Source organism: Poecilia reticulata, chromosome 7 (assembly GCF_904066995.2).
Source record: "Poecilia reticulata chromosome 7, P_reticulata-male-v2, whole genome shotgun sequence".
Lineage (NCBI taxonomy): Eukaryota > Metazoa > Chordata > Actinopteri > Cyprinodontiformes > Poeciliidae > Poecilia > Poecilia reticulata.
In genome coordinates, this window is record NC_088836.1 from 25238209 (window position 1) to 25261863 (window position 23655).

The window sequence follows — 23655 nt, forward strand, 5'->3', positions numbered from 1 at the left end:
AGTCCATTAATGTTCCTGAAACACCATGTTCTTTTTGGATACGATGAAACTCTATTTTTATGTTTATTCATGTTAATAGCCTCAGGGTGCAGCAAAAAGAGTTTCTAGACTTAAAAACTAGCTGCATAATTTAAGATGTTGCACGTTAGGTCCAGCTGTTTCCTATCAGTTCTTAATGTTTTATTGTGTTTGACTATTAAAAAGAACAACTATGTCAGACTTAGTGTCAGCAACTTCGAAGATAAATTATTTTCATGCATAATTACCAGTGTTTTAAATAGTTTTTTGTTCTTATGAACGATAGAGATTAAACACTGTGGTTTTAGTTGGTTTGGATGTCAGTGTGCCAACCACCAAAAGGAGTCCCACCAGGGGGTGCTATTGAGCTAAGGAGCCTCTCATATCTTTGGACTCTGTCTGGGGCTTGGACAAAAAAAGAAATGAAGACATCTGTTTTGTGATAGTAATGACTTGACTATGTTGTAGAGTCTTAAATCTTTTCCTAACATTAAATGAACTAAACACGCAGGCTGTATCTTAGAGTGGTAGTGTAGCCTCTCCAACGCAAGGAGCTTTTCACTGAAAACCGAGGCTTGAAAGTCCCATTGCTGAGCCGGTCAAGTTATTTTCAGTGCTCCTGAGAGGCCGGTCAGTGGAAAAAGGAGGAGGAGGGTGGAGAGCATAGGGAAAGAGGGAGATTACTTCACACCTTTATGTAAATGCCATGTCGTCTCATGCAGACTTGATCTTCACAGCTTTTATATAGAGCTGTCAGAAGTCTTTGCTCCCACTTTTTCTTTGTTTTGTGCTCTTCGTTAATGCAGAACACGAGTTTTACCGCAGTTTTTGTGTAACGAGGAAGTGTGCATTTTTTCTCAGCTATGAAATCAGGACTCCCCCCACCCCACTTCAACCTTTTGTCCTTGTGGCTTGTGGGCAGTGCTGATGGCTCACACTTGTTTGGCAGGTCTCACGAAAGGTCCATAACAAGTGAGGGGCCATGACCTGGACTTACTCTGTGGTGTAATGTTTACATCCTGGTGTATTTCTCTCAAGTCTCAAGGCCCTCGGGGATATTTTTACTCCCCTTCACACACCTAAAAATCTCAGTGTGTGCGTTACTTTAAGCACAAGGCTAGGAGGGCACCGAAAGGACAGGCTTGATATGCCTCACAATGACACTGCTCTAGAGAAAACTACAGCCTGCAGTCTTAAAAAAATCTGCCGGGTCACAGCCCTATACAAATACTTCTGTACAAGAGTCATATGTGAAGCAAGGGGCTTTGTAACGGCAAGCCTCGAGATTTTATTTAATCGCTAAGTTGAATCTTCACACAGTCTGATTTTTAAAAAAAATTTTAGACTAAAATTTGTAACCTCATATTCATTCAAAATAAGAAAAATGCAAATACAAGGATGGAGGAATTGAAAAACAGTCAACAAAAGTGGGCAATTTAAAACAGACCCTATTTTCTTATTTTTAAGCAGTGCAGTTTAATGCACTTCTTGATGTTATCAGAATGCAACGTGAAGCGCCAGCAAAACATCAAGCGAGCACACAGTGAGCCCTCAACTTCCAAAAAATGCTTGTGCAGCAATGATACAAACATTTCTATCCTGTTTTGTAAAAAGAGGCATGAATTTTTGAACCTCGTGTTGTAGGACAGACTGTTTCTTCCCTTGGCCTTACGTTGAATCAGTGAATCAGGTGCTGGGTTTTCTGCTCTGCCTTTTAATTGGATCAGTGAGGTATGGATGGATGTTAGTCGGGCAGTGTCTGTGGTTGCTGAGACGTATCGCTCCTGATTCCTGCACGTAGCAGACCTTTACGTACTGCTTTGCACGGTCTCAACTGATTGATTGTATTGAATCATTCAGTTTACCACTTAAACAATAAGAAATGTTACTGCCTGTATCAAAGAGGGTCACAGTTACACTGACCCTTACTGTTTATTTATTTCCTTGTAGGATATAAAACATTTCTGAGGGCAACAAAAACGTGATTTGTGTGTTTAATACAGTTCTCTGGAAATTGTTTGCCTCCATGATAAAGAAGTGTTAAAAACCTTGCTATAATGTTTTATTTTATTGTATTAGTATAATATCATAATAAAAACATTTAAAAATCCAACCTTTAATTTGAGTGAATTGATGTACTGGAGGTAAGAATTACATTTTGAGAAATTATTGTTTTTTGAAAATATCTGATGCTGCAATTTATTGAGAATAGCACCACGCATAATCTGATGTAACCTTTCAAGAAATGAGAATTTACAATCAGGGAGATGTTGTCAATTATTATTAACTTCTTTATATATTTTCATGAGTTCTTTCCATACAATTTAAGTCTCTGTACTGTGTTAGGTTTGTCTCAGGTAAACTATTTTTGATTTAATTTTAGCATTATCCTTTTCAAAATTACCAAAGATAACCCATTTTCAGCTGCGATATAAAATGACCTGGCTTTTGATAAAGTTCACAATTTTATGCCTTTAAAACCGTTACCATGGTGTTGAGAAATGAAAAAGGCCCACAGCATCACAGATTGTCTACCATACTTGTGGGAAACAATGTTTCACATATTGTTTTTCTGTTTTAACCACCTGCAGCATCTTTTGAGAATAAATTTAATTGCAACCTCCTCTGACTGATGCAGATGGTTTCAGTGAAAGTCCCAGTAGATTGTAGGAACCTCCAATGTTTGCATTTGTGATTATTTTTTCCTCACATTCCTTTCAACCATCTGATTGGCATATAGAAAGAGTATCATGGGTTTTGTGGGGACTTGGTGACCATATAATGTCACTCGATGCTGCGGTTCTTCTTACAGTGAGATCTGGAGATTTTTTTTAAAAATTACCTTCCACAGCTATTCTTATTAATTATCAATTCAAAATCTCTAGAAACTCAGATTAACGTTTAAATTAGTAATTGATACATTATGAAAAAAATGGTATCATTACATTTATTGTATTTGTGGTACTGCTGATTTAGTTAAAAAACAAAAAATAACTATTTCATAACAGATAGGATTTTTCTCAAATTGAATAAATACCCTCAAATAAAAGGTTGAATTTTTCAGAAACTTTTTGGAGTATTATTATACAGCTGCAATAAATTATGCCTTTCTTTTAAGCCATTTTCCAACTTATTATTTAAGATGCAAACACACGCACTTTGTCTGTATGTATTTAAATATTCTGTGTTGTTTCTGTGTATTTTGTGCATGAGGATTGTGCTTAGCTGTCACAGGCTGGAAGAATGCTACTTTTCCTCGATTTTTCTCTACTTTTCTCTTTGCCTCCTAAAGGACTGAAGAAAGTTCGTAATCCGGATCGAATGTACAGATCAGCAGTGTGTTATGCTGGCCATGGTCCACCTAAGAGTATCAGTGATGACACAGAGACGAACAGTAAGAGTCAGTTATTAATACTGCATTCCTGCTGCAAGTCGCCACTAGCTGGCCAATCTATTATTCATCCATCAATTCATTTATTTACTTCTTGATTTCATCCGTCCCCATGCCCCCTCCCCTGTTTTCTTCTCCTCCAACACAACACCTCCTGCGGCTGCTCTGTTGATTGAAGTGTCTGCTTTACAGGATCATGCTGTCAATAGCTGAAGTGTTGTCGTTAACTAAGAGTGATTGTTTCAGGTTGAGGCCACGGGATCAGGACCTGAGCAGACCCTCAGAGAGAAAGCTTGAGCCCTGAGCCATCAATTATGACTCTGTCTTTGCCTTTTGTCTGCTCTTCTCAAAGCTTTCTTTGATGACGAGAAAACAACAGAGCAAATAAAAAATGTTGGCAGGTTAAATAGCATAGGACTAAAATATTCATGCATTTCTTAAACGTTAATATTCTGTGATATTCAAATTGAATTATTATTTGTCTTCCTGTCATTACATTTTGTGCTGTGTGAAAACTGCAGACCGGGAGTAAAGAACAAAGATGAGAGAGAGAGAGAAAAAAAAAGAAGCATCACAGAGGATTTTTATGACTTGTAAAAACCAGCTTCTGAGGGAACTGCCTCACTGCACTCACAATTCTGCACACAGTCGCTTTATTTCGTCACAACCAAAACACATCAGTCAGAAATATAGGCCAAAGTCTTGACTTTATTTTGGATGACTTTCTTTTCGTTCCTCTTTAGAAAATACGTCTGATCTGTTTTAGCCTCCTGTCTGTTTCCCACATTGAAACTGTCCCCCTCTGTGAAGCCGATTGTTTCTCAGCAGAAAGGAGTCCCTTTTACTCTTAATGAATACACCATCCCCTTCGCTGCTGGAAGACCGTGTTGATCTAGAATAGAGACTGCGTAATTAAGTGTGCTCATGTATTGTCATTTCTAAATAGAGAGCATGAAATCACCCCAACCCCTTGTTAGGCTCTGTGCTTCACCAGTGATAACTGCCACTGGGAGAGCTCCACAGCACCACATTGTTTTGCTCTCTTTAACCGAGAACGTCTTAGAGATTTAATGGCAGGGGAGCTCTTGTGCAGATCTATGAAACAGGGTTGTAGACTGTAACAGATACATAGCTGATATACTTTTGTGTTACCCCCTCATGTGTGACAGCTCTGACTGACAATATGTTTTGCCAGTCTTGCTATTTTCTCTCATGTTATTGCGTGATATTACACTATCCTGTCCCCCATGTCACACACTCTGTTTAATGTGTTCAGCCTGGAGGTTTTTTCTGCCTACCAAGGAGGGGGGGGGGGGACAGTCAGAATGCAGGCAGGCAAACCATTGATCTGAGTAATCGTCTGAGTAATTGTGAGAGTAGTTATGATACAGAAAGAAGGCGCTTTTTTGTGCGCGCATTTGTAAGCAAGAGGGAGAAGAGTGAAAAAAGAACAAGAGGAAGAGAGAAAGAGAGGTGGGGAAAAAGAGACCTCACCTCTGCTCTCCTTGAGATGGGATTTTTATGGATGGGTGAGCTCACTGAGGGCTGAGAACACATAAAGAGTCATTTTCAGTTTGTTGCAGGCAGTTAACCATGTGTGCATGTTTGTTGAACTTCCAGTAATAGGCCGAGGTTTTTTTTTTAATGTTTTTTTTTTCATTATTTGTTTTTAGCAGTTTGACTTTCTTTTTACAGTCTTTCCTTATTATGCTACATAATAATAATAATAATAATAATAATAATAATAATAATAATAATAATAATAATACACAGTGTGTATTATTATTAATAATTAATAGTAATTATTAATAATAATACACATAATAATAATACACATAATAATAATAATAATAATAATAATAATAATAATAATAATAATAATAACAATACATGGTGTGCCCCGTGTTCCCACTGGTGAAGCATTAAAAGTGCAGCTGTAAACAACAGCCTTAAAAATAAAAGCTGCAATACTACTGCACATGTTGCTTCTTGTCTAGTTGCAGAACAAATAAGAGATGATGTCCATTGAGATTCTCAGAAATTTCTATATTGCATGTATCCAGTAGTGGGAAAAAAAACAAACTCCCCTCACATCTTTTCCAACAGCTGTTGTGTACATTGCAGGTCAAACACTCATCCTAGATGCTATCTCCAGAGGCCATGAACTGCTCTCTTTGTTTTGGTTTGCTTTGTAACATCACAGCATGAAGGTTTACTTGTCAGATACTTTTTTCTCTTTTACACTGGTGGGTGGTGAGTAATTTCACTGCATGTAAGGGTATTATCAAACAGGCCATGGGCCAAATGATAAACATAATTGGTTTCCCAGTCCTACACTAATGCATTGCTATTTTAAATCCAAGTCTGCTCACTCTTCTCCGTGTTCCTATCAGCAGCCATCAGGACCTTGGACAGTTCAGCAAAGGAAGTCAGACATAGCTTCAATTGTCTGTGTGTAGTTTTAAAGCCTTGACACAAAAGAAAGTCATGAGAAGTAAACAGACAAATGTTTTTAGCGTTAGTTTGTAATTCTCGATTCAATTGGAAAAAGTAAGTTAGCAGGAATGACGAAGGTCAAGCCGAGGTCTGAGGGAAACAGAACATTTTGAGAAAACTCCTTGATGGATTGCTAGAGAAGCAAACAGCAAACTGTAGCTCGCATTAAACTCCAAAAAGCCTCCAAGAAAAATAAGCAGAACTTGACATTGCAGTGAACTTTTCACTGAGTAGATACGCCTGTGAACGCCTCACATGCGGAGAGAAAAACTTGCTCCGTCTCATAATTTTAGCAGTGCTTTTAAACAGGAGGATTTTGTGCATAATAGAATTGTGCCTAAAATTTAAGCGAAAATGTAAACCATAAATTAAGTGACCTCTTTGTGAAACTATAGACAAACATTTCAATTATACAAATTTAGAGAAAGGACTATTTTATGTTTGACACATTTAGTAATCCAACAACTAAACAGCAATTGTGTTTCTGTCAAAAGTGTGTAGAAGAAAGGAAGAGGGCTTCTGCAACTGAAAAACTCCTAAAACAAATATCAAAGTCCAAAATGGAGCTCCTCAAGAAGCGGAAGCTGAGGGTTTGGCCTTGGCCCTCACAATACCCTGACCTAAACATAATTGAAAATCAATGAGCAGACTTCAAAAGAGCAGTGCAAGCAAGATGGCATCACAGTGCCACAGGACTGCAAGCATTTTTGCGAGAATAACAATAAGAAGTAAAGACCAAAATGGAAATTCTTTAGATACAAAAAAGTGTCTACATGTGGCACTTTTGTAGAAATGGTTCTGCAAATTACAGAGTTAACAGAGTGAAATTGTTTTTGTTTTGTTATTTGGAATCTATATAAAATTATTATAAAGAGTGACAAGATATCTTCTACTTGGTTTCCGATAGAAATCAAGTCAGTTTTTAACTTATTAGTTGGGTTTATTTGTCGGAAAGAAATTGGTACCTGCCTTTTGCGTACTGTTATAGTTTGTGTCAGGGATATGTGCAAATCACAGATTCAGAGGCAAGAAAAACGTTTCCTCAGAAATGAATGCGCTCAAAACTAATATCCTGAAAATTCTTCTGCAAGTTTGTACCTCCTGTTTACACTTCCTCCTCATTCTTTCACGTCTCGCTTTCAGATTTTGTGCTTTTAGAATGCAGCATGTCACCAGCTGACCATTTCTCCTTGGTTGTCTGAGTTCATCTCTACTTTTTGTTCCCTCTGCCTACAACTTGTTACTACTTTATGCCTCTTTACCCATTTTCTGAGTTTTCACTGCTGTTTTGACATCTGGCCTTTTGTAGAGCAATTTTTCTACATGAAATTTTCCACTTTCTTTCATAGACAATTTTCATAAATCCCATTATATTTCAGTATTTCATGGCTCATATCTTATACACTGCAGCTGCATGTAAAACAGCTGTCAGATTTGCTTCTTTTAAAGATATTTGTGTTTTATAATGGTCCTTCACAACATTAAAACTGATGTATCTGTAAAGCTCTTTAAGCTAAATTCCAAGATGCAGTTTTGTGCAGGGAAACTCATCCAGTTTAATGATTCTGGACTTCAGTGGTGTTAGACCTAAATGAATTTCTCAGCACTTCTTACTGGTCAGTGATGAGAATCGAATGTTTATAAACAAGTAAGCCACAGTTAGCTGTGTAAACTCAATTATCTGTGATCATGCTGGCAGAGTGCTCATATTTGTCTTTATTGGCTCCTTTAAACATGCAGGGATAAACTGACAGAAAATCAAATTGTAAATTTTTTCTACTCTGTTCGAGTGATTGATGGATGTTTATCCTCTGCCTATAGTCTTTTTATAACCTCTTGAGTTGCCCATTTTGCCCAATTGAGATTTTGCCAGATTAACCAAAACAAGGTAGAACATATGTATTTACAAATAAATATTAGCTAAATATGACATGTTGTTTTGTATTTTGCCGCCTTCCCATCAAATCTGACCCGTTTCCCTGTAGGCTTGGTTTGTTCAGTGGGATGTGTGCTGTTAATTTTTCCTCTATGTGTAAAGTTTTACATGTAGACCAGGAATTTCAACACACAACATCTAGATTTATGCTAATAATACATTACTTATTGACTTAATAATTAGGTGGCATCTCAAGATAATTTGTTACCCTGGAGTCTGAATACAAAATCATAGATTTTCATCTGCGAAAAAACTAAATTCTTTCATTAATATCTGTTGGTTTGTCACATTAATTCACAACACAAATGCATCTTTTGTATTTGTTTTGTGACAAAATTACAGATTAGTGCTGTATCCAAAGTTTCTATATCTGCAGCAAAACTGTGTAACTTAGCTCTGATGTGATTCATGTTGAAACATTTACAGTGCTCTTCATGTCTACAAGCCATATTAGCCTTTGTGGAAAGTGTTAGCATTCAAACAGTTGCTTTAGATATGCACCGCCACTGGCGATTTGTTGAGTGATCTATAGCCAAAACATTAGCTTGCAATTTCTCCACAATGCAGGCACAGATTAAAAAGAAAAACTGTCACTCCCAGAGCGCTCCCAGACAGAGACAGAAGAGAGAGGGTTTTGCGTTCAGGGTTTAGATATTGATTAAAGATTTGTTTTTGTCAGCCTTTCCAGTCTCATGACCCTCGCTCTCATCTCTAGGGTGGGGCTGGAGCAAGCGAGCATGACAAATACCCTTAAATTCAGCCCAAGTGTTTGCTTAGCAGCCAGGATCAGTGATAATCCAAACATCAGCAGAGAAAAATATATCTTTATAGCCAGGGTGATGTAAATTATGGAGCAGCATGTGCAGCCGACCGCTATTTGGCACAAACACAGCCTGTGATTGTAACATAAAAGCTGCAAACCTTTGTGCTGAAAGGAGTTTCCGTCTCTGTTTAGATTTTTGTATGTGAGCTTGCTCATCAGGACCTGGAATGTAATTGGCTGCAGTGTGCCAGCTCAGCTCAGCACATCCTCTCATGTAACAAACCTTTGTAGCAGCCTGTCTTGCACTTTAGTGTTACTACCAAATTGTATTTTTCTGTGTATTTTCCCCCAGCTACCAGCTGCAGGCATTTATTAAGCCTGCTGTTTAATCCCAGTTTCTTATTAAACCTTAAAGGGAGACTCATATGCAAAATGCAGAGAAGCAGAGTTATTTTAGTGTGCCATTAGCTTATGGTCATGCATGTATTTGTTCTTTAAGCACTAATCAAATCATACAATTTGATTTGGGAACTCTACTCTATATTAAGTATAGTCCAAATGTGGTTTCTAAGGTATTCTCCCTGGGGTTGTTTTCTGCTTATGCACAAATCGCAGTAGTTTTCATTCCACAGTGGGCAGATCTTTAATTAATAAGCAATTCTTTGTTGGAACTTCCTTCTTCACAAGTGGAAAAGCCCAGTGGAAGAAATCGAAGACATACAGCAGCTCAGATATTATTAGCGTGAAAAAAAAAAAAACTTTGAGAGTGCAATGTTGTGAAAAGAAAGCCCTCCTCTACTCTGAGTTTCCGCTTGCAAGCTTTGAGAGCTTCCGTGTTAAAAAACAAACTCCTTTTTTGAAGTTAGACAAGGACTCCTGGATTAGAGAATGCCAACTGTGTTGATCTGAAGTGCCACATCTAAAACATGTGGCGTACTTAACAACAAAAAGACACAATTGCATTTAAAACGATGCAGGAGTAGCTTGGAATACTCTGCTGTATCAGAGGCAGATACAGTGAACGCCGACGTTTACGTTTGATTAGAGAGCATGCATTGTTAAAATGTAGACATCACGATTAATTAGATATATGTTAAATATTTCTTTGCAGACTGTGCTGCTGCTGTTGTAATTGTGTAATTCATGATCCTTAGACGACAACAGATACTTGGCATGGTCCCTGGTGATGCTCTGCCAGGCCTGTGCTGCAGCCACTCTCATATCTTTCTTGTTTTGAAGGCTTTTTGCCCTCAGTCTGGTGTGCAGCAAGTGAAACACATGCTCAGTTGGATTGAGGTCAGCTGACTGACTTCGCTATTCTGGAGCAATGCACACAGTATCAAAATACTGAAAGTCAGCATTTTGAATCCACAGTTTGTTTTTCATACCAAATGCAGTTTACTGCCTGTACTGTATATGGAGTCAATTGTAAAAGCGTATTTTCTCAGTATACGGGAGAGGAGTCTAAAGGAATTTCCGTTATACTTTATATGCTGTAAAAGTAACACCTGGAAATAGTTTGATGTGAAGAGAGCACCTTTATGGCACAGATGGAGAGTTTTGACACTGTAATCAACATGCACATCAGTAATCTATTATTTCCAAAACCTGAAAAGTAGTCTCACCTTATTTTGCCTTGTGAAGTAAAATGGTCACTAATGTTAAACTTTATTTTGTTCATCAGTGATTAAAGGGTGAAATAAATTACTGAAAATTTTCTATTTTGCAAAAATATAATCTTGAGAAGGCTAGATTTGTCAGAAGGGACAATGAGGAGAATGTAAAAAACTATAAGCAAATAGGCAGTCAAAGGAAGTGATAACTTTTTTGTAACTTTTTTTAACGATGTATTTCGGTGTTTCTTTTCTGTTTATTTATAATCTTCTGAAAATTTTGCAACGTCAGGTATAGAAGAGAAGAAGAATTAAATGTGTTTTTTTGCTTAAGCCTCCGAGATTTATAACAGCAATATGTTTAAAAACCAGCCACAATAACATGATGTTTGCTGCAGTATATAGTTTAGGTACTAAAGAGTTGAGCTATCCTGCCTGTAAAGAATTTATAAGTAAAACACAGATGTGATTTAATGCTCCAACTTATGCATAGAGGTTTCAACTACAAAGTATTTTGGAGATGAAACCGATTTCCAAAGCCACTGGATTGCACATAAACTAGTAAAAAACAAACAAACAAACAAACTGTTACTAAAAGTAAAAAAATATTACAACCACTGATGAAAATTTTTGCAACTCTCTTAAAATAGTTTTTTTGTTTAAATGTTTTAAAAGAGTAAGAATGCCTTTCATAGACATATCTGTTTGCAGATGTTGAATCTGGAATTTTCACACTAATGTGAATAATTGTGAAATGAAACCATGGTGGTTTTCCAACCACCTCTTTAACTTTTATTCAACCAGTTACCTTCAGAGGTCAACTAATTAATGAAGTTCACCTGTGTGTATTTATCTCTGAGTAAATCCAGCTGTTCAGCGAAGGCCTCAAAGTTATACTGTCAAGCAAACAGTGTAACTGTATCCATATCATAAAGACCAGTAAGCACAACGGGCAGATCAGAGACAAAGTTGTAGAGAAGTTTAGGTCATGGTTAGGTTATAAGCATTATGCCAATCTCTGAACACTTCACAGAGCACTGTTCATCATCATGACAAGGGGACGGTTTTCTTCAGGAAAGACCTGGAATCTGGTCAGAGTTGTTGGATGGAGCTAAACGCGATCCTAGAAGAAAATCTGTTAGTTGCTCCAGAACTTTTAAGACGGGGATCGAGGTTTAACTTTTAGCAAGACAACAACCCTAAACATACAGCCAGAGCTACAGTGGAGCGTAATAAATAAAAGCCTGCAGGCACAATTAGATTATTATTGAAAAGCTGGTAACTCCATCACCAAACAAATCACGTTATGTAAATTAATTGCACACAGACTGATGTTTTGGAGCCTTTGTTTCTGTTAATTGTGATGATTTTCCTTTTACAGAGAATAGAAATCTGACATTGATAAAAAAAAAACATTTTTAATACACAAATGTGGGCTTAATGAAAAGGTTGTTCAATACCTGCTACCTACCTTTTGAATATGACAGTAGTCGCTTGTTAAACTAAGAATCTTGGCAACTGGAAAACTGCTGTCACAGACACCCATCATCTAATCTGAATGAGCTTTAGCTAAATTACAAAGACGAATGGGCATAATCTTGAGTCTCTACAAATGCAAGAGACATACCTCAAAACACTTACTGCTATATCTGCAGCTAAAGGCAATTCTACAAACTATGGACTCTGGGGGTTTGTGAATAGATATGCACATATTTTTCATTTACTAAAAAAAAAAAGATTGAAACCATCTGTAATTTTTCCACCTATTTCACAAGCATGCACTACTTCACATGGATTTAAAACATAAAAATCCATTAAAATGTGACACAACATGAAAAAAGTTTAATAGCTATTAATATTTTACATACTGAATATGTTGCCAGACACTGTATTCTTTGTGTCCTTAGGGTGATATGGGGAACTATTAATTTCTCTGCAGAAAGAGGTTACCATAAGTGAAAAAAAAATCTAGGTTTGTCACAAGTTTATCAAATTTCAGATAGTATTAATGTACAATGTAAAGCTGAAATTCCATCAAGTTTTAATCTAAGTGTGGGCTCGCTTTTCTTATTTTATTCCATTTTAAGCTCCCGTAAGTAGACTGCACATTAAGGCAGTTACAGTTTTCTATCTTTCCTTCACCTTGTGTCATTCAGTGACAGCGTGTTCTCCAGTTTTGACGATAAAACCACTGTGCCGGTACCTCAGAGCAGATGCTGGATGTGATTCTTAATTGGGCTAAGCCAATGATTACGTGTGCAGCTCATAAAAAACTGAGTCTACATGTAGTATTACAGGAACAGGCGGATGTAGCAGATTTTACAAATCTACTTCGGCACTCCTTTGGGTATAGTGATGTTCTACCTTACACGTTACACCCAGAGGCTTCATGCCAGCTCCGTCTCTATGGATCAACTGGGTTGAATTTTCCATATGGATGTTCAGGGGCAGTGACACTGTACTATATTTGTGTGATAGGCAGCAGGGAAGCCACAGAGACTCTATCTCTATGATTACATTTTGAAAACTTTTTCTTTCTTTTCCTGAACTCAACCATTGAGATCTACCACTGACATCTAGTCTGTTTCCTTTCACTCACTTTATTTATCATTTTCTCCCATTTTACACTTCTATAATCACAAAAAAAGCCATTTCAATTCCAAGTATTTGCTTGTTTTCTTGTAGAAATTTATTTTTAAGCTTTATTGCATTACAGATGGAGTCATTTGCATTATACTGCACACATGTATTTATATTCGGTTTGGCATGCACACATTACAGCTGAAAAATAGATTCATTTTCTCATGGATTAAATAGTTTCACATAAAAATGCATTGTTACACTCTTTTTAATCATTATAAATCTTGTTGTGCTCCTATAAAAATGTGAAGTTAGCAGCCAGATGAATAATATAAATTTATCTGTCAGGTATAAAGTTAAGCTCAACCTGTATTTGGTCTTTTTTTGATGCTAAAATACTTTCTCAGTGAAACAGTCTGATGTGATCATCTGCTCAGACTTTACTGCTTTACTTTTTCAAGATAGTATTTGAATTTATTTAACAGTGATCATAAATTACCTACAGCATTGATATTTTATTTCACTAAGTAGCAAGTTGAATTCAGTGATCCTCGCAAAAGTATCCATATCCTTTGATAATCTATTAATCACAGAAGCGAAGAGGTAGACCCACAGTTTAGGAGGAAATTAACACGACAGCTACTGCAGTAGTTGTGTGTTCAACAAATCTGGACTTGATTGAAGAATAATAAGAGGAAAGCCATAAAAAGTCTCTTTCTTTCACAAACCAAACAGCAAACATGTCAGAAGAGCATAAAACTAAGCCTTTATGCTTGCATGAAAAATGCAATGTGTGGAAGAAAACTAATACTTTCACATCACCTTCACCACGCCTGTCCATGGATAAAACAAGGTGGGATCAGAATCGAGCTGTGAAGATGCTTCTCTGCAGTAGGAACAGGGTGAAGCAAATATATTTAGAGGAATCCTAGACAAAAATCTGTTGTTGGTCTGCAGAAAAATAGAGTGTTATGTGCTGGGTTGCTTTGAGTTATTTTTTTTATTCTGTCTCTTTCTTTAAATCTCTCAGTTTTGTTTCTGTTTTACTTTCAGTCCTTCTTAGTGTTTAGTTATGTTTATTTCTTGTCTCCAGTTATTCCTTGTTACTGTAGTTTAATTGTTTCTTTGGTCTAGTTATACTTTAGTGTTGTATTCATTTTCTAGTCACTATCCCTCGCCCACTGTGCCATTTTTCTCTCTCTCTCTTGTCACACCTGCCCAGGTCTTTCGTTCCAGCATTCACCCTCACAGTATTTAAACCCTCCTGCTCATACTGCTGGCTAGTTCCTCCTCTCTAATCCTGTTATACATTGTTATTTTCTCTGTTTCTTCCCTGCTGGTTTTTTCCTTGGATTTATGGCTTTTGTTCTGCTCTGGCTCCCTGATTTTTGTAATTTATTTATTTTTTTGTTCATTTTTTTAAACATCCTTCATCTTCAAGCTACCTCTGCCTCCCTGCATTTGGGTCCAAATACACAACCTACAACATGACAGAGCTACAGTTACTATGATTATAAGAAACTTGGGATTATACATTATAGTTTAATCAACAATCTTTATTATGTTAAATAGATGCACCTCCTTGGATGTGTTTAAGGCTTCAACTCGCATGTACTGCTTTGTAATAAAATGCAAACATTTAAAATCTCTCAGGAAAGTTTTGATCCTTAGTTACAATTTCCAGATGTTCGTACAGTTCAGTTATTTGGAAGTGACTGTTAAGAAAGGAAACATGTTCTCTATGGCAAAGATAAATATGTTTTGGGTCAAATGGGCGCATAAGCTCAAAACTAAAGCAAGCTTGTAAGATCGTCATTATTGTGAAACAAAAATACTGCTACAGCTACGAATCTATGGAAAGTTTTTGAGAATTGCTGGTCATTGATACTTTACATTCAGTCTGATTGAGCTAGAACTATTGTTGCAAATGTTGACTATACAAAGTATTGACTCATTTAGATGCAGAACATTCGTTGCAGGTATTAGTTGGTAAAAAGAAATATTGAAAAACCATGCATCCTGTATCTTTCCACTTCACAATTACGCAGTACAATAATAATGTATTAAAGTATACAACATACAAAAAAAATCAAGGCGTATAAATACTTTTGCAAACTACAGTATATTATCTGAAACCATAACATTTAAAAAGACATTTTTAGTTAACTGTTTTTTTCTCTAAACCATTCATTCTCAATAAGTTTGAATTTGCGCTGCAGTGGTGATTGTTTCTCAAAAGTACAGTTTGAAAATAATCTTTTAGCAGGTGCTTATTTATTTATTAAAACTGTTTTGTTTTTAATAAACAATCTTAAAGGTTATGTTTTCATTACCAATAAGCATAAAACTATTATTTTTAACAGAAAGTTTTGGAAACATCAGTTTGTGGACTTGATCTCTACAATAGTGAACTAAGTTAGTGAAATAAACTCTTATAATTTTCAAATTTAGTCAATAAATTTGAAAATTTATTGACTAAATAAATTTAGTCAATAAATATGCAAAATAAGATATTTTGCATATTTTACAAAAAGAGAAGAATAATAAGAAATATACCCGATTTCTTTACGTCAGAGGTTTGTCTGTAAATCTTAGTTTGATAATTCTTGTAAATTGTAGCTTGAAATGCATACATTATGATTTAAGCAATTGCCCTGGTAATTGCATTCATTTCCTTGAATAATGCCCCACATTCTTTAGGGCAGCACACAGCCTCCAATACTAGCTCTCCATACACCATAAAATCACTCAAGGGTGTTTATTGTGTCTAAATAATGAATAGACACAGCCTTTCCAAGTTGACAGTGAAAAATTCCTGGTAAACTCCCCTGACAGATTGCATTACACAGTAAAATAATTTAGCCGACCACAAACTAAAATTTATGCATTATGCTGTTCTTAAATTAATTTCCTAATTCAGCTGGGGATGGTTATTTTATAGTCAGCGTTTTAAAGCCGAGAGACTGATAGACTGATAAAGAGGGAAGACAAGTGAGTCAATAAGATATGAAGCCCATGCTTAATATTCTTTTTGTTTCGCTCTCGTTGTAGATGAACATGGACATTTGAAAATATACCTGCCCAAGAAGCTGCTTGAATGTCTACCAAAATGCACGTCGCTGCCGAAGGAGAGGCACCGGTGGAACACTAATGAGGTAAGGATGCCGCCGCTTATCAGTCCTGCTTCCACTAAATCCATCTCTGCGCAGAGATATCCTTCCAGCAGACAAGCTGCTCTCAGAGGCCGTTTTTAAACAGATTTGTAAGTCATGTGAACTCTCTTCAGAACAAAGTCGCGCTATCTATTGTAGTGGCCTTAAACAGTGGAGACATGCTTCTCACATCAGCTTCATGTCAAAGCATGAGATGAGTGAGTTTGTGATTTTATTAAACTTTTGTTTCTGTTTATGGGTTGTTGCTTTTAGTATTTTAATTTTAAAGTCGACTTTATATCATTTACTGCTATTAAAATTGATCTTAAGAAACCAATTAATTACTTTGACAAACATCTCCAGTGATATGATGTTAAAAATATGTTTTTTTATCAAATCACAACTTAAAAAAAAACTAAATCCATTGCAAGAGTGTGATTGGTTTCATTTGTAAATGTGAGGTAAAATGTAGCAAAATGCAGAAAAATTACTAAACATTTCTTCTATACTTTGCTCAGGTCCACATATTTGTCAGACACTTGTATTTTGATTTTTTAATTCAGGGTATTTTTCTTTAAGGAATCACCATTTGGTATAAAATATTGATTAAATGCTTGTCAGGTGAAAGTTAATTAACCCTTTGTGTTAATTTAACTTAAGACAGTTCAAACAAATTTTATTTAACATGAAGAGAATAACAAAAAACAATGCAGCACTTTGAGAAATCCACATCCACAAACATTGCATGATTAATTAAGATTCAGACAATTTAACAATCATTTGAACACGTCAACTAACATCATGCACTTTTATGGTTTTTGAAGCAAGTTTAGGCACAAATGCTTTTATTCATAAATGAGGGTAGTCTTCAAATACCCTTATTTCTTTTTAAATTCAAGACTATTCTGTGTAAGAAGGTGGAGAATATTTGTTATAATCTATAGAGAAAAAACTTGAATCGGCAGAGCTGAGCTAAAAGCCAGTCGGCTGAATCTCTAGAGAAAACTGACATATAGTAACTCTCTGAAATCTACATACCCCTTTTAGATTGTCCTATTTGTCATTTAAAAAGTGAGATAATTTCAAAACTTTTGGTAGGACTATGTGATGATCAGGAATTAAACTGGCAATCTAAACTGTTGTTAATAAAAATTGTGTCCAGAGCTAAATCTGCAGGATCAGCTGAATGAACCCTCATTTGGACAAAAAATATCCTCACAATCTGAGAGACTTTCAAGTCAAAATATGGCATGCTGATTTTACTCCTAACAAGCAAGACTGAATGATGAAATTGAATCAAAAGGTACTTTAACAGAGTATTAGTTCAAATGTGTGCACTTTTATGCAACCTCTTTTTCATTCTAACAGATTTGTTCGTTTTTCAGTTAAAAGATAAATGTCACATGTGCAAAAAGGTTTAGAAAGGATTTAGCTTAGCCTCGGTTTTCGCTAAATCACAAGAAACTGCAATTTTAACAGTGCTGTGTATCCTCGGCATACAAAGTAAAATATGTTAAGATATAGGGAATAGTTTCTAACAGTTTTTTATGATGAATTATTCACTCGGAGTCTAGAAGAAAGTAGGCATAAGTCTTAAACATGTTATACTGTAATTCCCAAACAGGGACTTGTGTTGCTTCATTTGCCTCAGAACTCATTTGTCAGCCTGCTCTCCTTCTCAGGGGATAGGTTGATGAATTTATTGCTTTCATTTTCACTATTGATGAATGAAAATCTTTTTCTTCTTTTCAGAGAAAAACTGGTAGTAATTAGACCTAAATGCACTCGATGACAAATCTTAAGGCCGACGCGCAAAAATCAACCATCCGTGCTTTGGGGATTAACAAATTGCAGCCATATAAATACAGTCATCTGCGGTGATGAAAGTTAATTGACTGAAAAACAACCAGATAATAAGGCACCAGATAGGCTTGTGTTGTGAAACAGGATATTCAAAAAGATGGTCTGTCAGTTACAGTGAGTAAGTATTTGTTTCACATTGATTTTCTGTTGTCCTCATATTTACAAAATAATTTAAAACATGAACTTTTCTGTTGTAAAGAAAACAAAATTACAGTCCTCATTACCACAGAAGGGAGTTTGCCTAGCTCCGTATAATTTACATCACACGCGGTCTCCATCCTCTGTAAGTTTCCATCTGTCATGTCTGGGCTCACACTAGACCTGCCCTAGTTATGAAGAAAATGTAAAACGCTTGTGTGTTTCTAATTGGCTGATGTTGTAACTTGTTTGCCCTGTTTGACCTGCATTGTGCTGCCAGCAGTCTAAATTAATTAACATGGTTTTGAAATTGATCTCAAAATGTAAGTCTAAGCATTTGCTGGGGAAGGCTGTCGGCCACAGTTGTTAGCACGCGCTGTCGTCTGTTACCAAATAAAATCATCTCTCTGTTTTGGTCGCTGGGCTGCAGATTGGACGTTTGGCCTGCTGACGAGGGAACGCAGTAAAAATGACCGAAATGGGCGGCTTTGTGGTGTCACGTTATGCATGCCAATAATGTTTGCCAAGGCCGAGGAGAGCGAGGTAACCTTTCCTAAAACCAAGGACTTTTCTTTTTTGTGCAGACCATGCAGATCCGAGTGTTTGTGCCTCGGTGGTGGCAGACAGGCAGGAGGGGAGGGATCAGAGAGGCTCTTGTCGGTGCAATTGTGTGACTCTTACTGAAAGTGACACCTCATCAATTTTGTGCATATTTCTGGCACTAGCTCAGCAGGCTTAATGCACTAATTTCCCCCTTTTGATATTTGAGAAACCTGAGTCGGGTGCATTATTGTAAGCTATATATCATAATTATTTCTCTTTTCTCTTACTACTATGTGTTTTTACAAAATTTTTTTACTGGAACAGTCTTTATTAAGTGCGTCGGAAGCCCACAGGTTAAATAACAGTGTGAAATATTTAAGTCTGCTTTGATTAACCAATTAATCCATTGATTGAGGTTAAGCGGGAGCTATCTTGATGATTGATTAATTTGTGTGTAAGCTCTCTTTATCTGTTTAGTCTATTTGGATACATGGTTTTAGAATTTACTTGTTTGCAAAGATTAAGTTGAGTTTAATTCAGTTTATGTAGGTCCAATTTGCTGTCATCTCAGATTTTGTAAGACAATTTCTACTAAAATCCAGAAATGTGTGATCAGCTCAAACAAACATAAATCAATCAATCACATAGATTCAAATTTAATTAAATTTGATCCTGGTTATTACAATGAGGTCAAGGTCAGTCTAAAATCCCAACTGGTGAGAATTATCTTTCTAAAGTAACCCAGCTGGTTCAGTTGTTGATTTTTGTCCAATGAGCATCACAAAGAAATCTGAAGAGAAAAGCTACAATAACTTGGTTAAATTAATCTGCACACTAGTGTTGCATTCAGCACCACCTGATCTTATATAAAGTTAAGACCATGAGCAAGACTGAGACAAAACCAAAACTTTGAGGGAGGTGAGACGAAAGAGATACCGTTTCAAAGAGCATATCATTGTAATAATAGTTGTTGCTGCAAACATTTAAGTAAAATCTGCACGCAGGCAGAGTGAGCGACTTTCAGAGGTTTGTCTGACTGTGTTTCACAAACACAAAAACACATATTTGGACTCTGAAATGTTTCTTCTCTTGTTTTCTCATTGCTCTGCTCTGTTCTTCTCACACAGAGACAGGGGGTAAAGTTGAAATTAAGAAAGAAAAAACTCCCAAGGCTCTAATTGTGAGTGAGGTAAGGGATGTTGCCGTTGCGGTTCTTGAGAATAAAAATCCCAAATCCAACATGTCCGAGACATAACCGAGACTTTTTAAATCTGCAAATCAGTGCACACCATTGTGTACTAAACCCATGGTAGACCTTGGGTTTAGTACACAAAGACCATTCTGAAAGAACTACACCAATTTCCAAGAAGGACTCATTGTGTTCTGCTTGTGGCAACAGTCCCCTGTATTCTTTTTATGTTTTGGCCAAGGAGTGAGTTTCTGAGAAACATTTTCTTCCAAAGAAAACATCCAGTCCTGGCTTCAGTCTTACAGATCATGTGCAAGGATTTGTTAGTGTGTGAGGAGGTTCCAAACATCCTTATTTTGCGCCAAAGGTATTTCAACCCAAACCTGGATGTGTGTGCTAGAAAGCCGAAGATTAAGATTGATTTTATTTTTTAGCATCACAGTTAGTCCAAGCACATATCCAAATCCACATAAGAATGACCCCCTGAAAGGAAAATTACAGTTCTGGATCGGCCATATTCAGAGTTCAACAGAAAATGACTCGTATACATAGATGGGTGTTTGGCTAGCAAGTTTACACTTGCACATCATGAAAATGGCTGTGTAATGCTTACATTTCTAAGGAAAACATGTTTGTTAGATAAAGATAAATTACTCATCCATCATTTAAACTACTGTTTCAGAAACTGTTCACACAAAACAAGCTGTGATTTGTTGCATTTCTGCATTACATGCTGACTAACTATGGTTAGCTAAGATTAAATTACAAACAATAAGCAACAGAAGTTGAATATAGTCAGGAACTCTGATACCTATCAATTAAAAATAGCTTGGGATTTGATCAGGACATCCCTAATTTTCAGTGTTTCTGGATTATTTTTAGTTGGAGTTCATTTATAGCACTGGTGAACCTCCAATAAAGAATTCCTGACTTGAGAGAAAAACTGCTTAAAAGTTGTATGAAGGAATATTCATAAAACATTTATTGTCTCTCTGTACCGCTGTCCACTTTTCACTGCAGTCGCTTCATGTTCAATTCTGGAGTAGTTCTGATTTTTATAACACTTACACGGTACTTTTTGAAGGTGACTGAGTCTGGGGTTGTGGTGTTATTGGTGACCTGAAGTAAAGCTGAAACAGAGCTATTCATTTCCACCCACCTCATGACTCCACTGCATGGTTTGATTTGAAGGAGGTGCTCAGGAATACATTTTCAGCATTTACTGGAAAATTAAATAAACCAATCGAATCAAAATTCAGGGGAGAGGTTGAATGGCATCTCGTCAGTGAGTCATGAGAAGCATGCTAGGTAGGGACATGCTGGAAGCCTTCGAATTATCAGAAGGACAGAATTACCTGACAGTCGTTGATAACACAAACAAGCTTCCACTGAAGGAATCAAAACAGAGGTGCTTTGTTTGAAGCATCTTTTGTTTTTAGTCCCGTTGCAATTATCAGGGACATTTCTGTGATCTCTCATCTGTCGATGTGTGACAAGGCACTAGCACAGCTTATAGAAAGTAAGTTGCCATAGCAAACAGAAATTCTTTCAGAGAGTCTGTATTTACCTTGTTGGTTGTAACTGCTCTTTCAGCCGTCGATGTCATCATGCCTCTCAGGTGAGACACGTACAAACGAACCTTCACAGCATTCCCCTCAGGTCTGAAGCCAACTGTCTGTTTGGCGCTCCAGCACAACAACCTCTATTTTGCCAGACGCTTGGGCCGAGATTATAATCTTTTTAAAGGAGGACATCTCACACAGGAAAGGCTTTAGGCCTATATCCCTCTCAGGATCAAACAGAGTCGGCTCGATGTTTGGTCGGGCTGGAATGCAGGACTGGAGTTGCTCTCAAGAATTACAATTTCACCTACAACTGCTTGTAGGATAGCCTTCTTTTATCTATATGGCTCTCTTCAGATTAGCATGGCTCAAACTATTTATAGTGTTTAAAGATGGTGGTCATTTTGTTTTGTGTAGAATAATTATTTTCAGCTTCAGTGCTTTAAAAAGTATTCATACTCCTTGAACTTTAGCTCATTTTGCTGTTTTACTAATGACACTAATACATCCAAATAAAAATCAGAAAAAAATATTAAATGCATTTGTGTTCACTGTTACCTCTAAGTAAAATCCAGTTAAATCAAATGCCTGCAGAAGTCATCTAATTACAAAGACTGGTCAGGTCAATGATTAGGTTGTATTAAAGAATAAAGCAGTTTTAGGGGCAACTATTTTGCTTCTATGGGTTTCACACAAGAAGAAATATAATTTTTAAAATAAAGCTGTAAGACGTCCTACACAACAAACTTGAACAAAAGATGTGCTGGTCAGATGAGACCAGATGTTTACATGTTGAGGAAAGCTAACACTGTACATCACCCAATCATGAAGTGGAGACAAGGAAACCAACTGAGTTTATTAAAAGATGGATTTAGATATATGTACAAATCCAGTTTAAAATGAAATGCAGATACACCTGAGAGGGGAGCAAAGGTTTACCTTCCTGCAGGAAAGTTACCTTATACTTTAAAGCAGAGCTACAAAGAAATAATTAAGATCAAAGCTTATGAAGTGTTAATAGGGCTCAGTCCATGCCTACATCACACTCAGAATATGCAACAAAACTTGGAAACTGAATATTCTAGACAATATCCATTTAAATTAACTGAGCTTGAGCTATATAAAAAAGAATACCCCAAAATTAATTGTAGGTGTAATTGCATTTTTTTCTGTGCAGTTTACGACTCTCAGTGACTGAATACAATAAATATCAGACTTTCTAGATTTTTTTACTACAAATTTTTTAAAACAAATATCTCTTTATATGCATTTCACAATTATGTGCAGAATACGGTTGAAAAACAGCAAATTGTAAAAAGTTTAAGGGATATGAATGTTCCTCAAAGGCACTTTTAATGGTTTTACTGTCCAGTTTCACTATCCAGCTCTTTTCAGTGCAGAGTCTCAATCACAGTATTTATGTTTTTGAATGTTGTACGCTGGATGCGATCAATTGGGTTCATGTAAACTCCTAAGCTTTTAACAAGAGATTTAAGTGGGGCAAACAGAAAACTCCTCAGTTGTGGAGAAGTGACTGCCTTGCAAAGCACTGCGTTTTAGAAGCAGAGGCAGACTAGTACAGCATGAAGACTTGGTCGAAGGAGGACACTGGGTCTAAGCTGGTGTGACACCCTCAGCCTTTAATAAACGCCACAACGCTCTGAGTACTGTGAGCCTCCTCTCAGCTCAGAAGGAACTGCTTCTGAACTGGTGCTGAACCAAAACAGACAAGAGAGCATCAGCTCAGACCTCCACCGGCCTGCTACACATTTAATGCCCTTGTCGTCAGGAATAATCCTCTGTGCCTCACGTCGATGCCAGCAGCAGCACCGCATGGTGCCTGCATGCAATATGCCACCGCTCAGGACAGAGCAGGAGAGCCAGTAGAAACACTCTGCGGACTCACCGGGCAGCGGGTGGAACAGGCGGGGGTGGCAATGATCAAAAACCACAACAAATGAAATTAAGGCTGGTATCAGATAGATCCACAGTTATCACCGTAAGAAGGAAGGTGCAATAATGACAAATACAACTGAATGCAGTGCAGTGCAATCATTCACTCTTTATCTCTGACTGAAACATAATTTGTGTTAACCGCCTCCACGCCACTTTGCTATCTTAGGCCCTGCTGTTTTCATTTTACGCATCCATCATTTCTGTGAATACAACCAGTCAGGAGAATATCTTATCATTTTCACTTAAATGCATCTGTTCCTTGGATAAAGAAATGTCTTCTTTTAATGTTTTTTTTTTTTTTTACATTTTAATTTTGAATTAAAAAGATACGACTACAAAAGCTCTTCATCTCACATATGCGTTATGGATCTCATTCCCAGCTAGCAAAGGGGCAGTTCTTATCTGTAGGAAAACTCTACTTAATTAGTATCTCTAGTCTGTTGGAAAATTATACT

General features: G+C 36.8%; 1 protein-coding gene across 8 annotated transcripts in view; it reads left to right on the forward strand.

Annotated features, from left to right (window-relative positions):
- camta1a (calmodulin binding transcription activator 1a) overlaps nt 1–23655 on the forward strand; it is a 390768-nt gene that overhangs the window by 2158 nt on the left and 364955 nt on the right. For 7 of the 8 annotated variants that reach the window (XM_081609162.1, XM_008414292.3, XM_081609159.1 and 4 more), the window contains exons 2-3: nt 3311–3412; nt 15849–15952. In XM_081609162.1, coding sequence (XP_081465288.1) covers nt 3311–3412; nt 15849–15952 — 206 coding nt within the window. The remainder of the gene's footprint in view (nt 1–3310; nt 3413–15848; nt 15953–23655) is intronic. The other variant, XM_008414290.3, reaches the window with a different exon arrangement.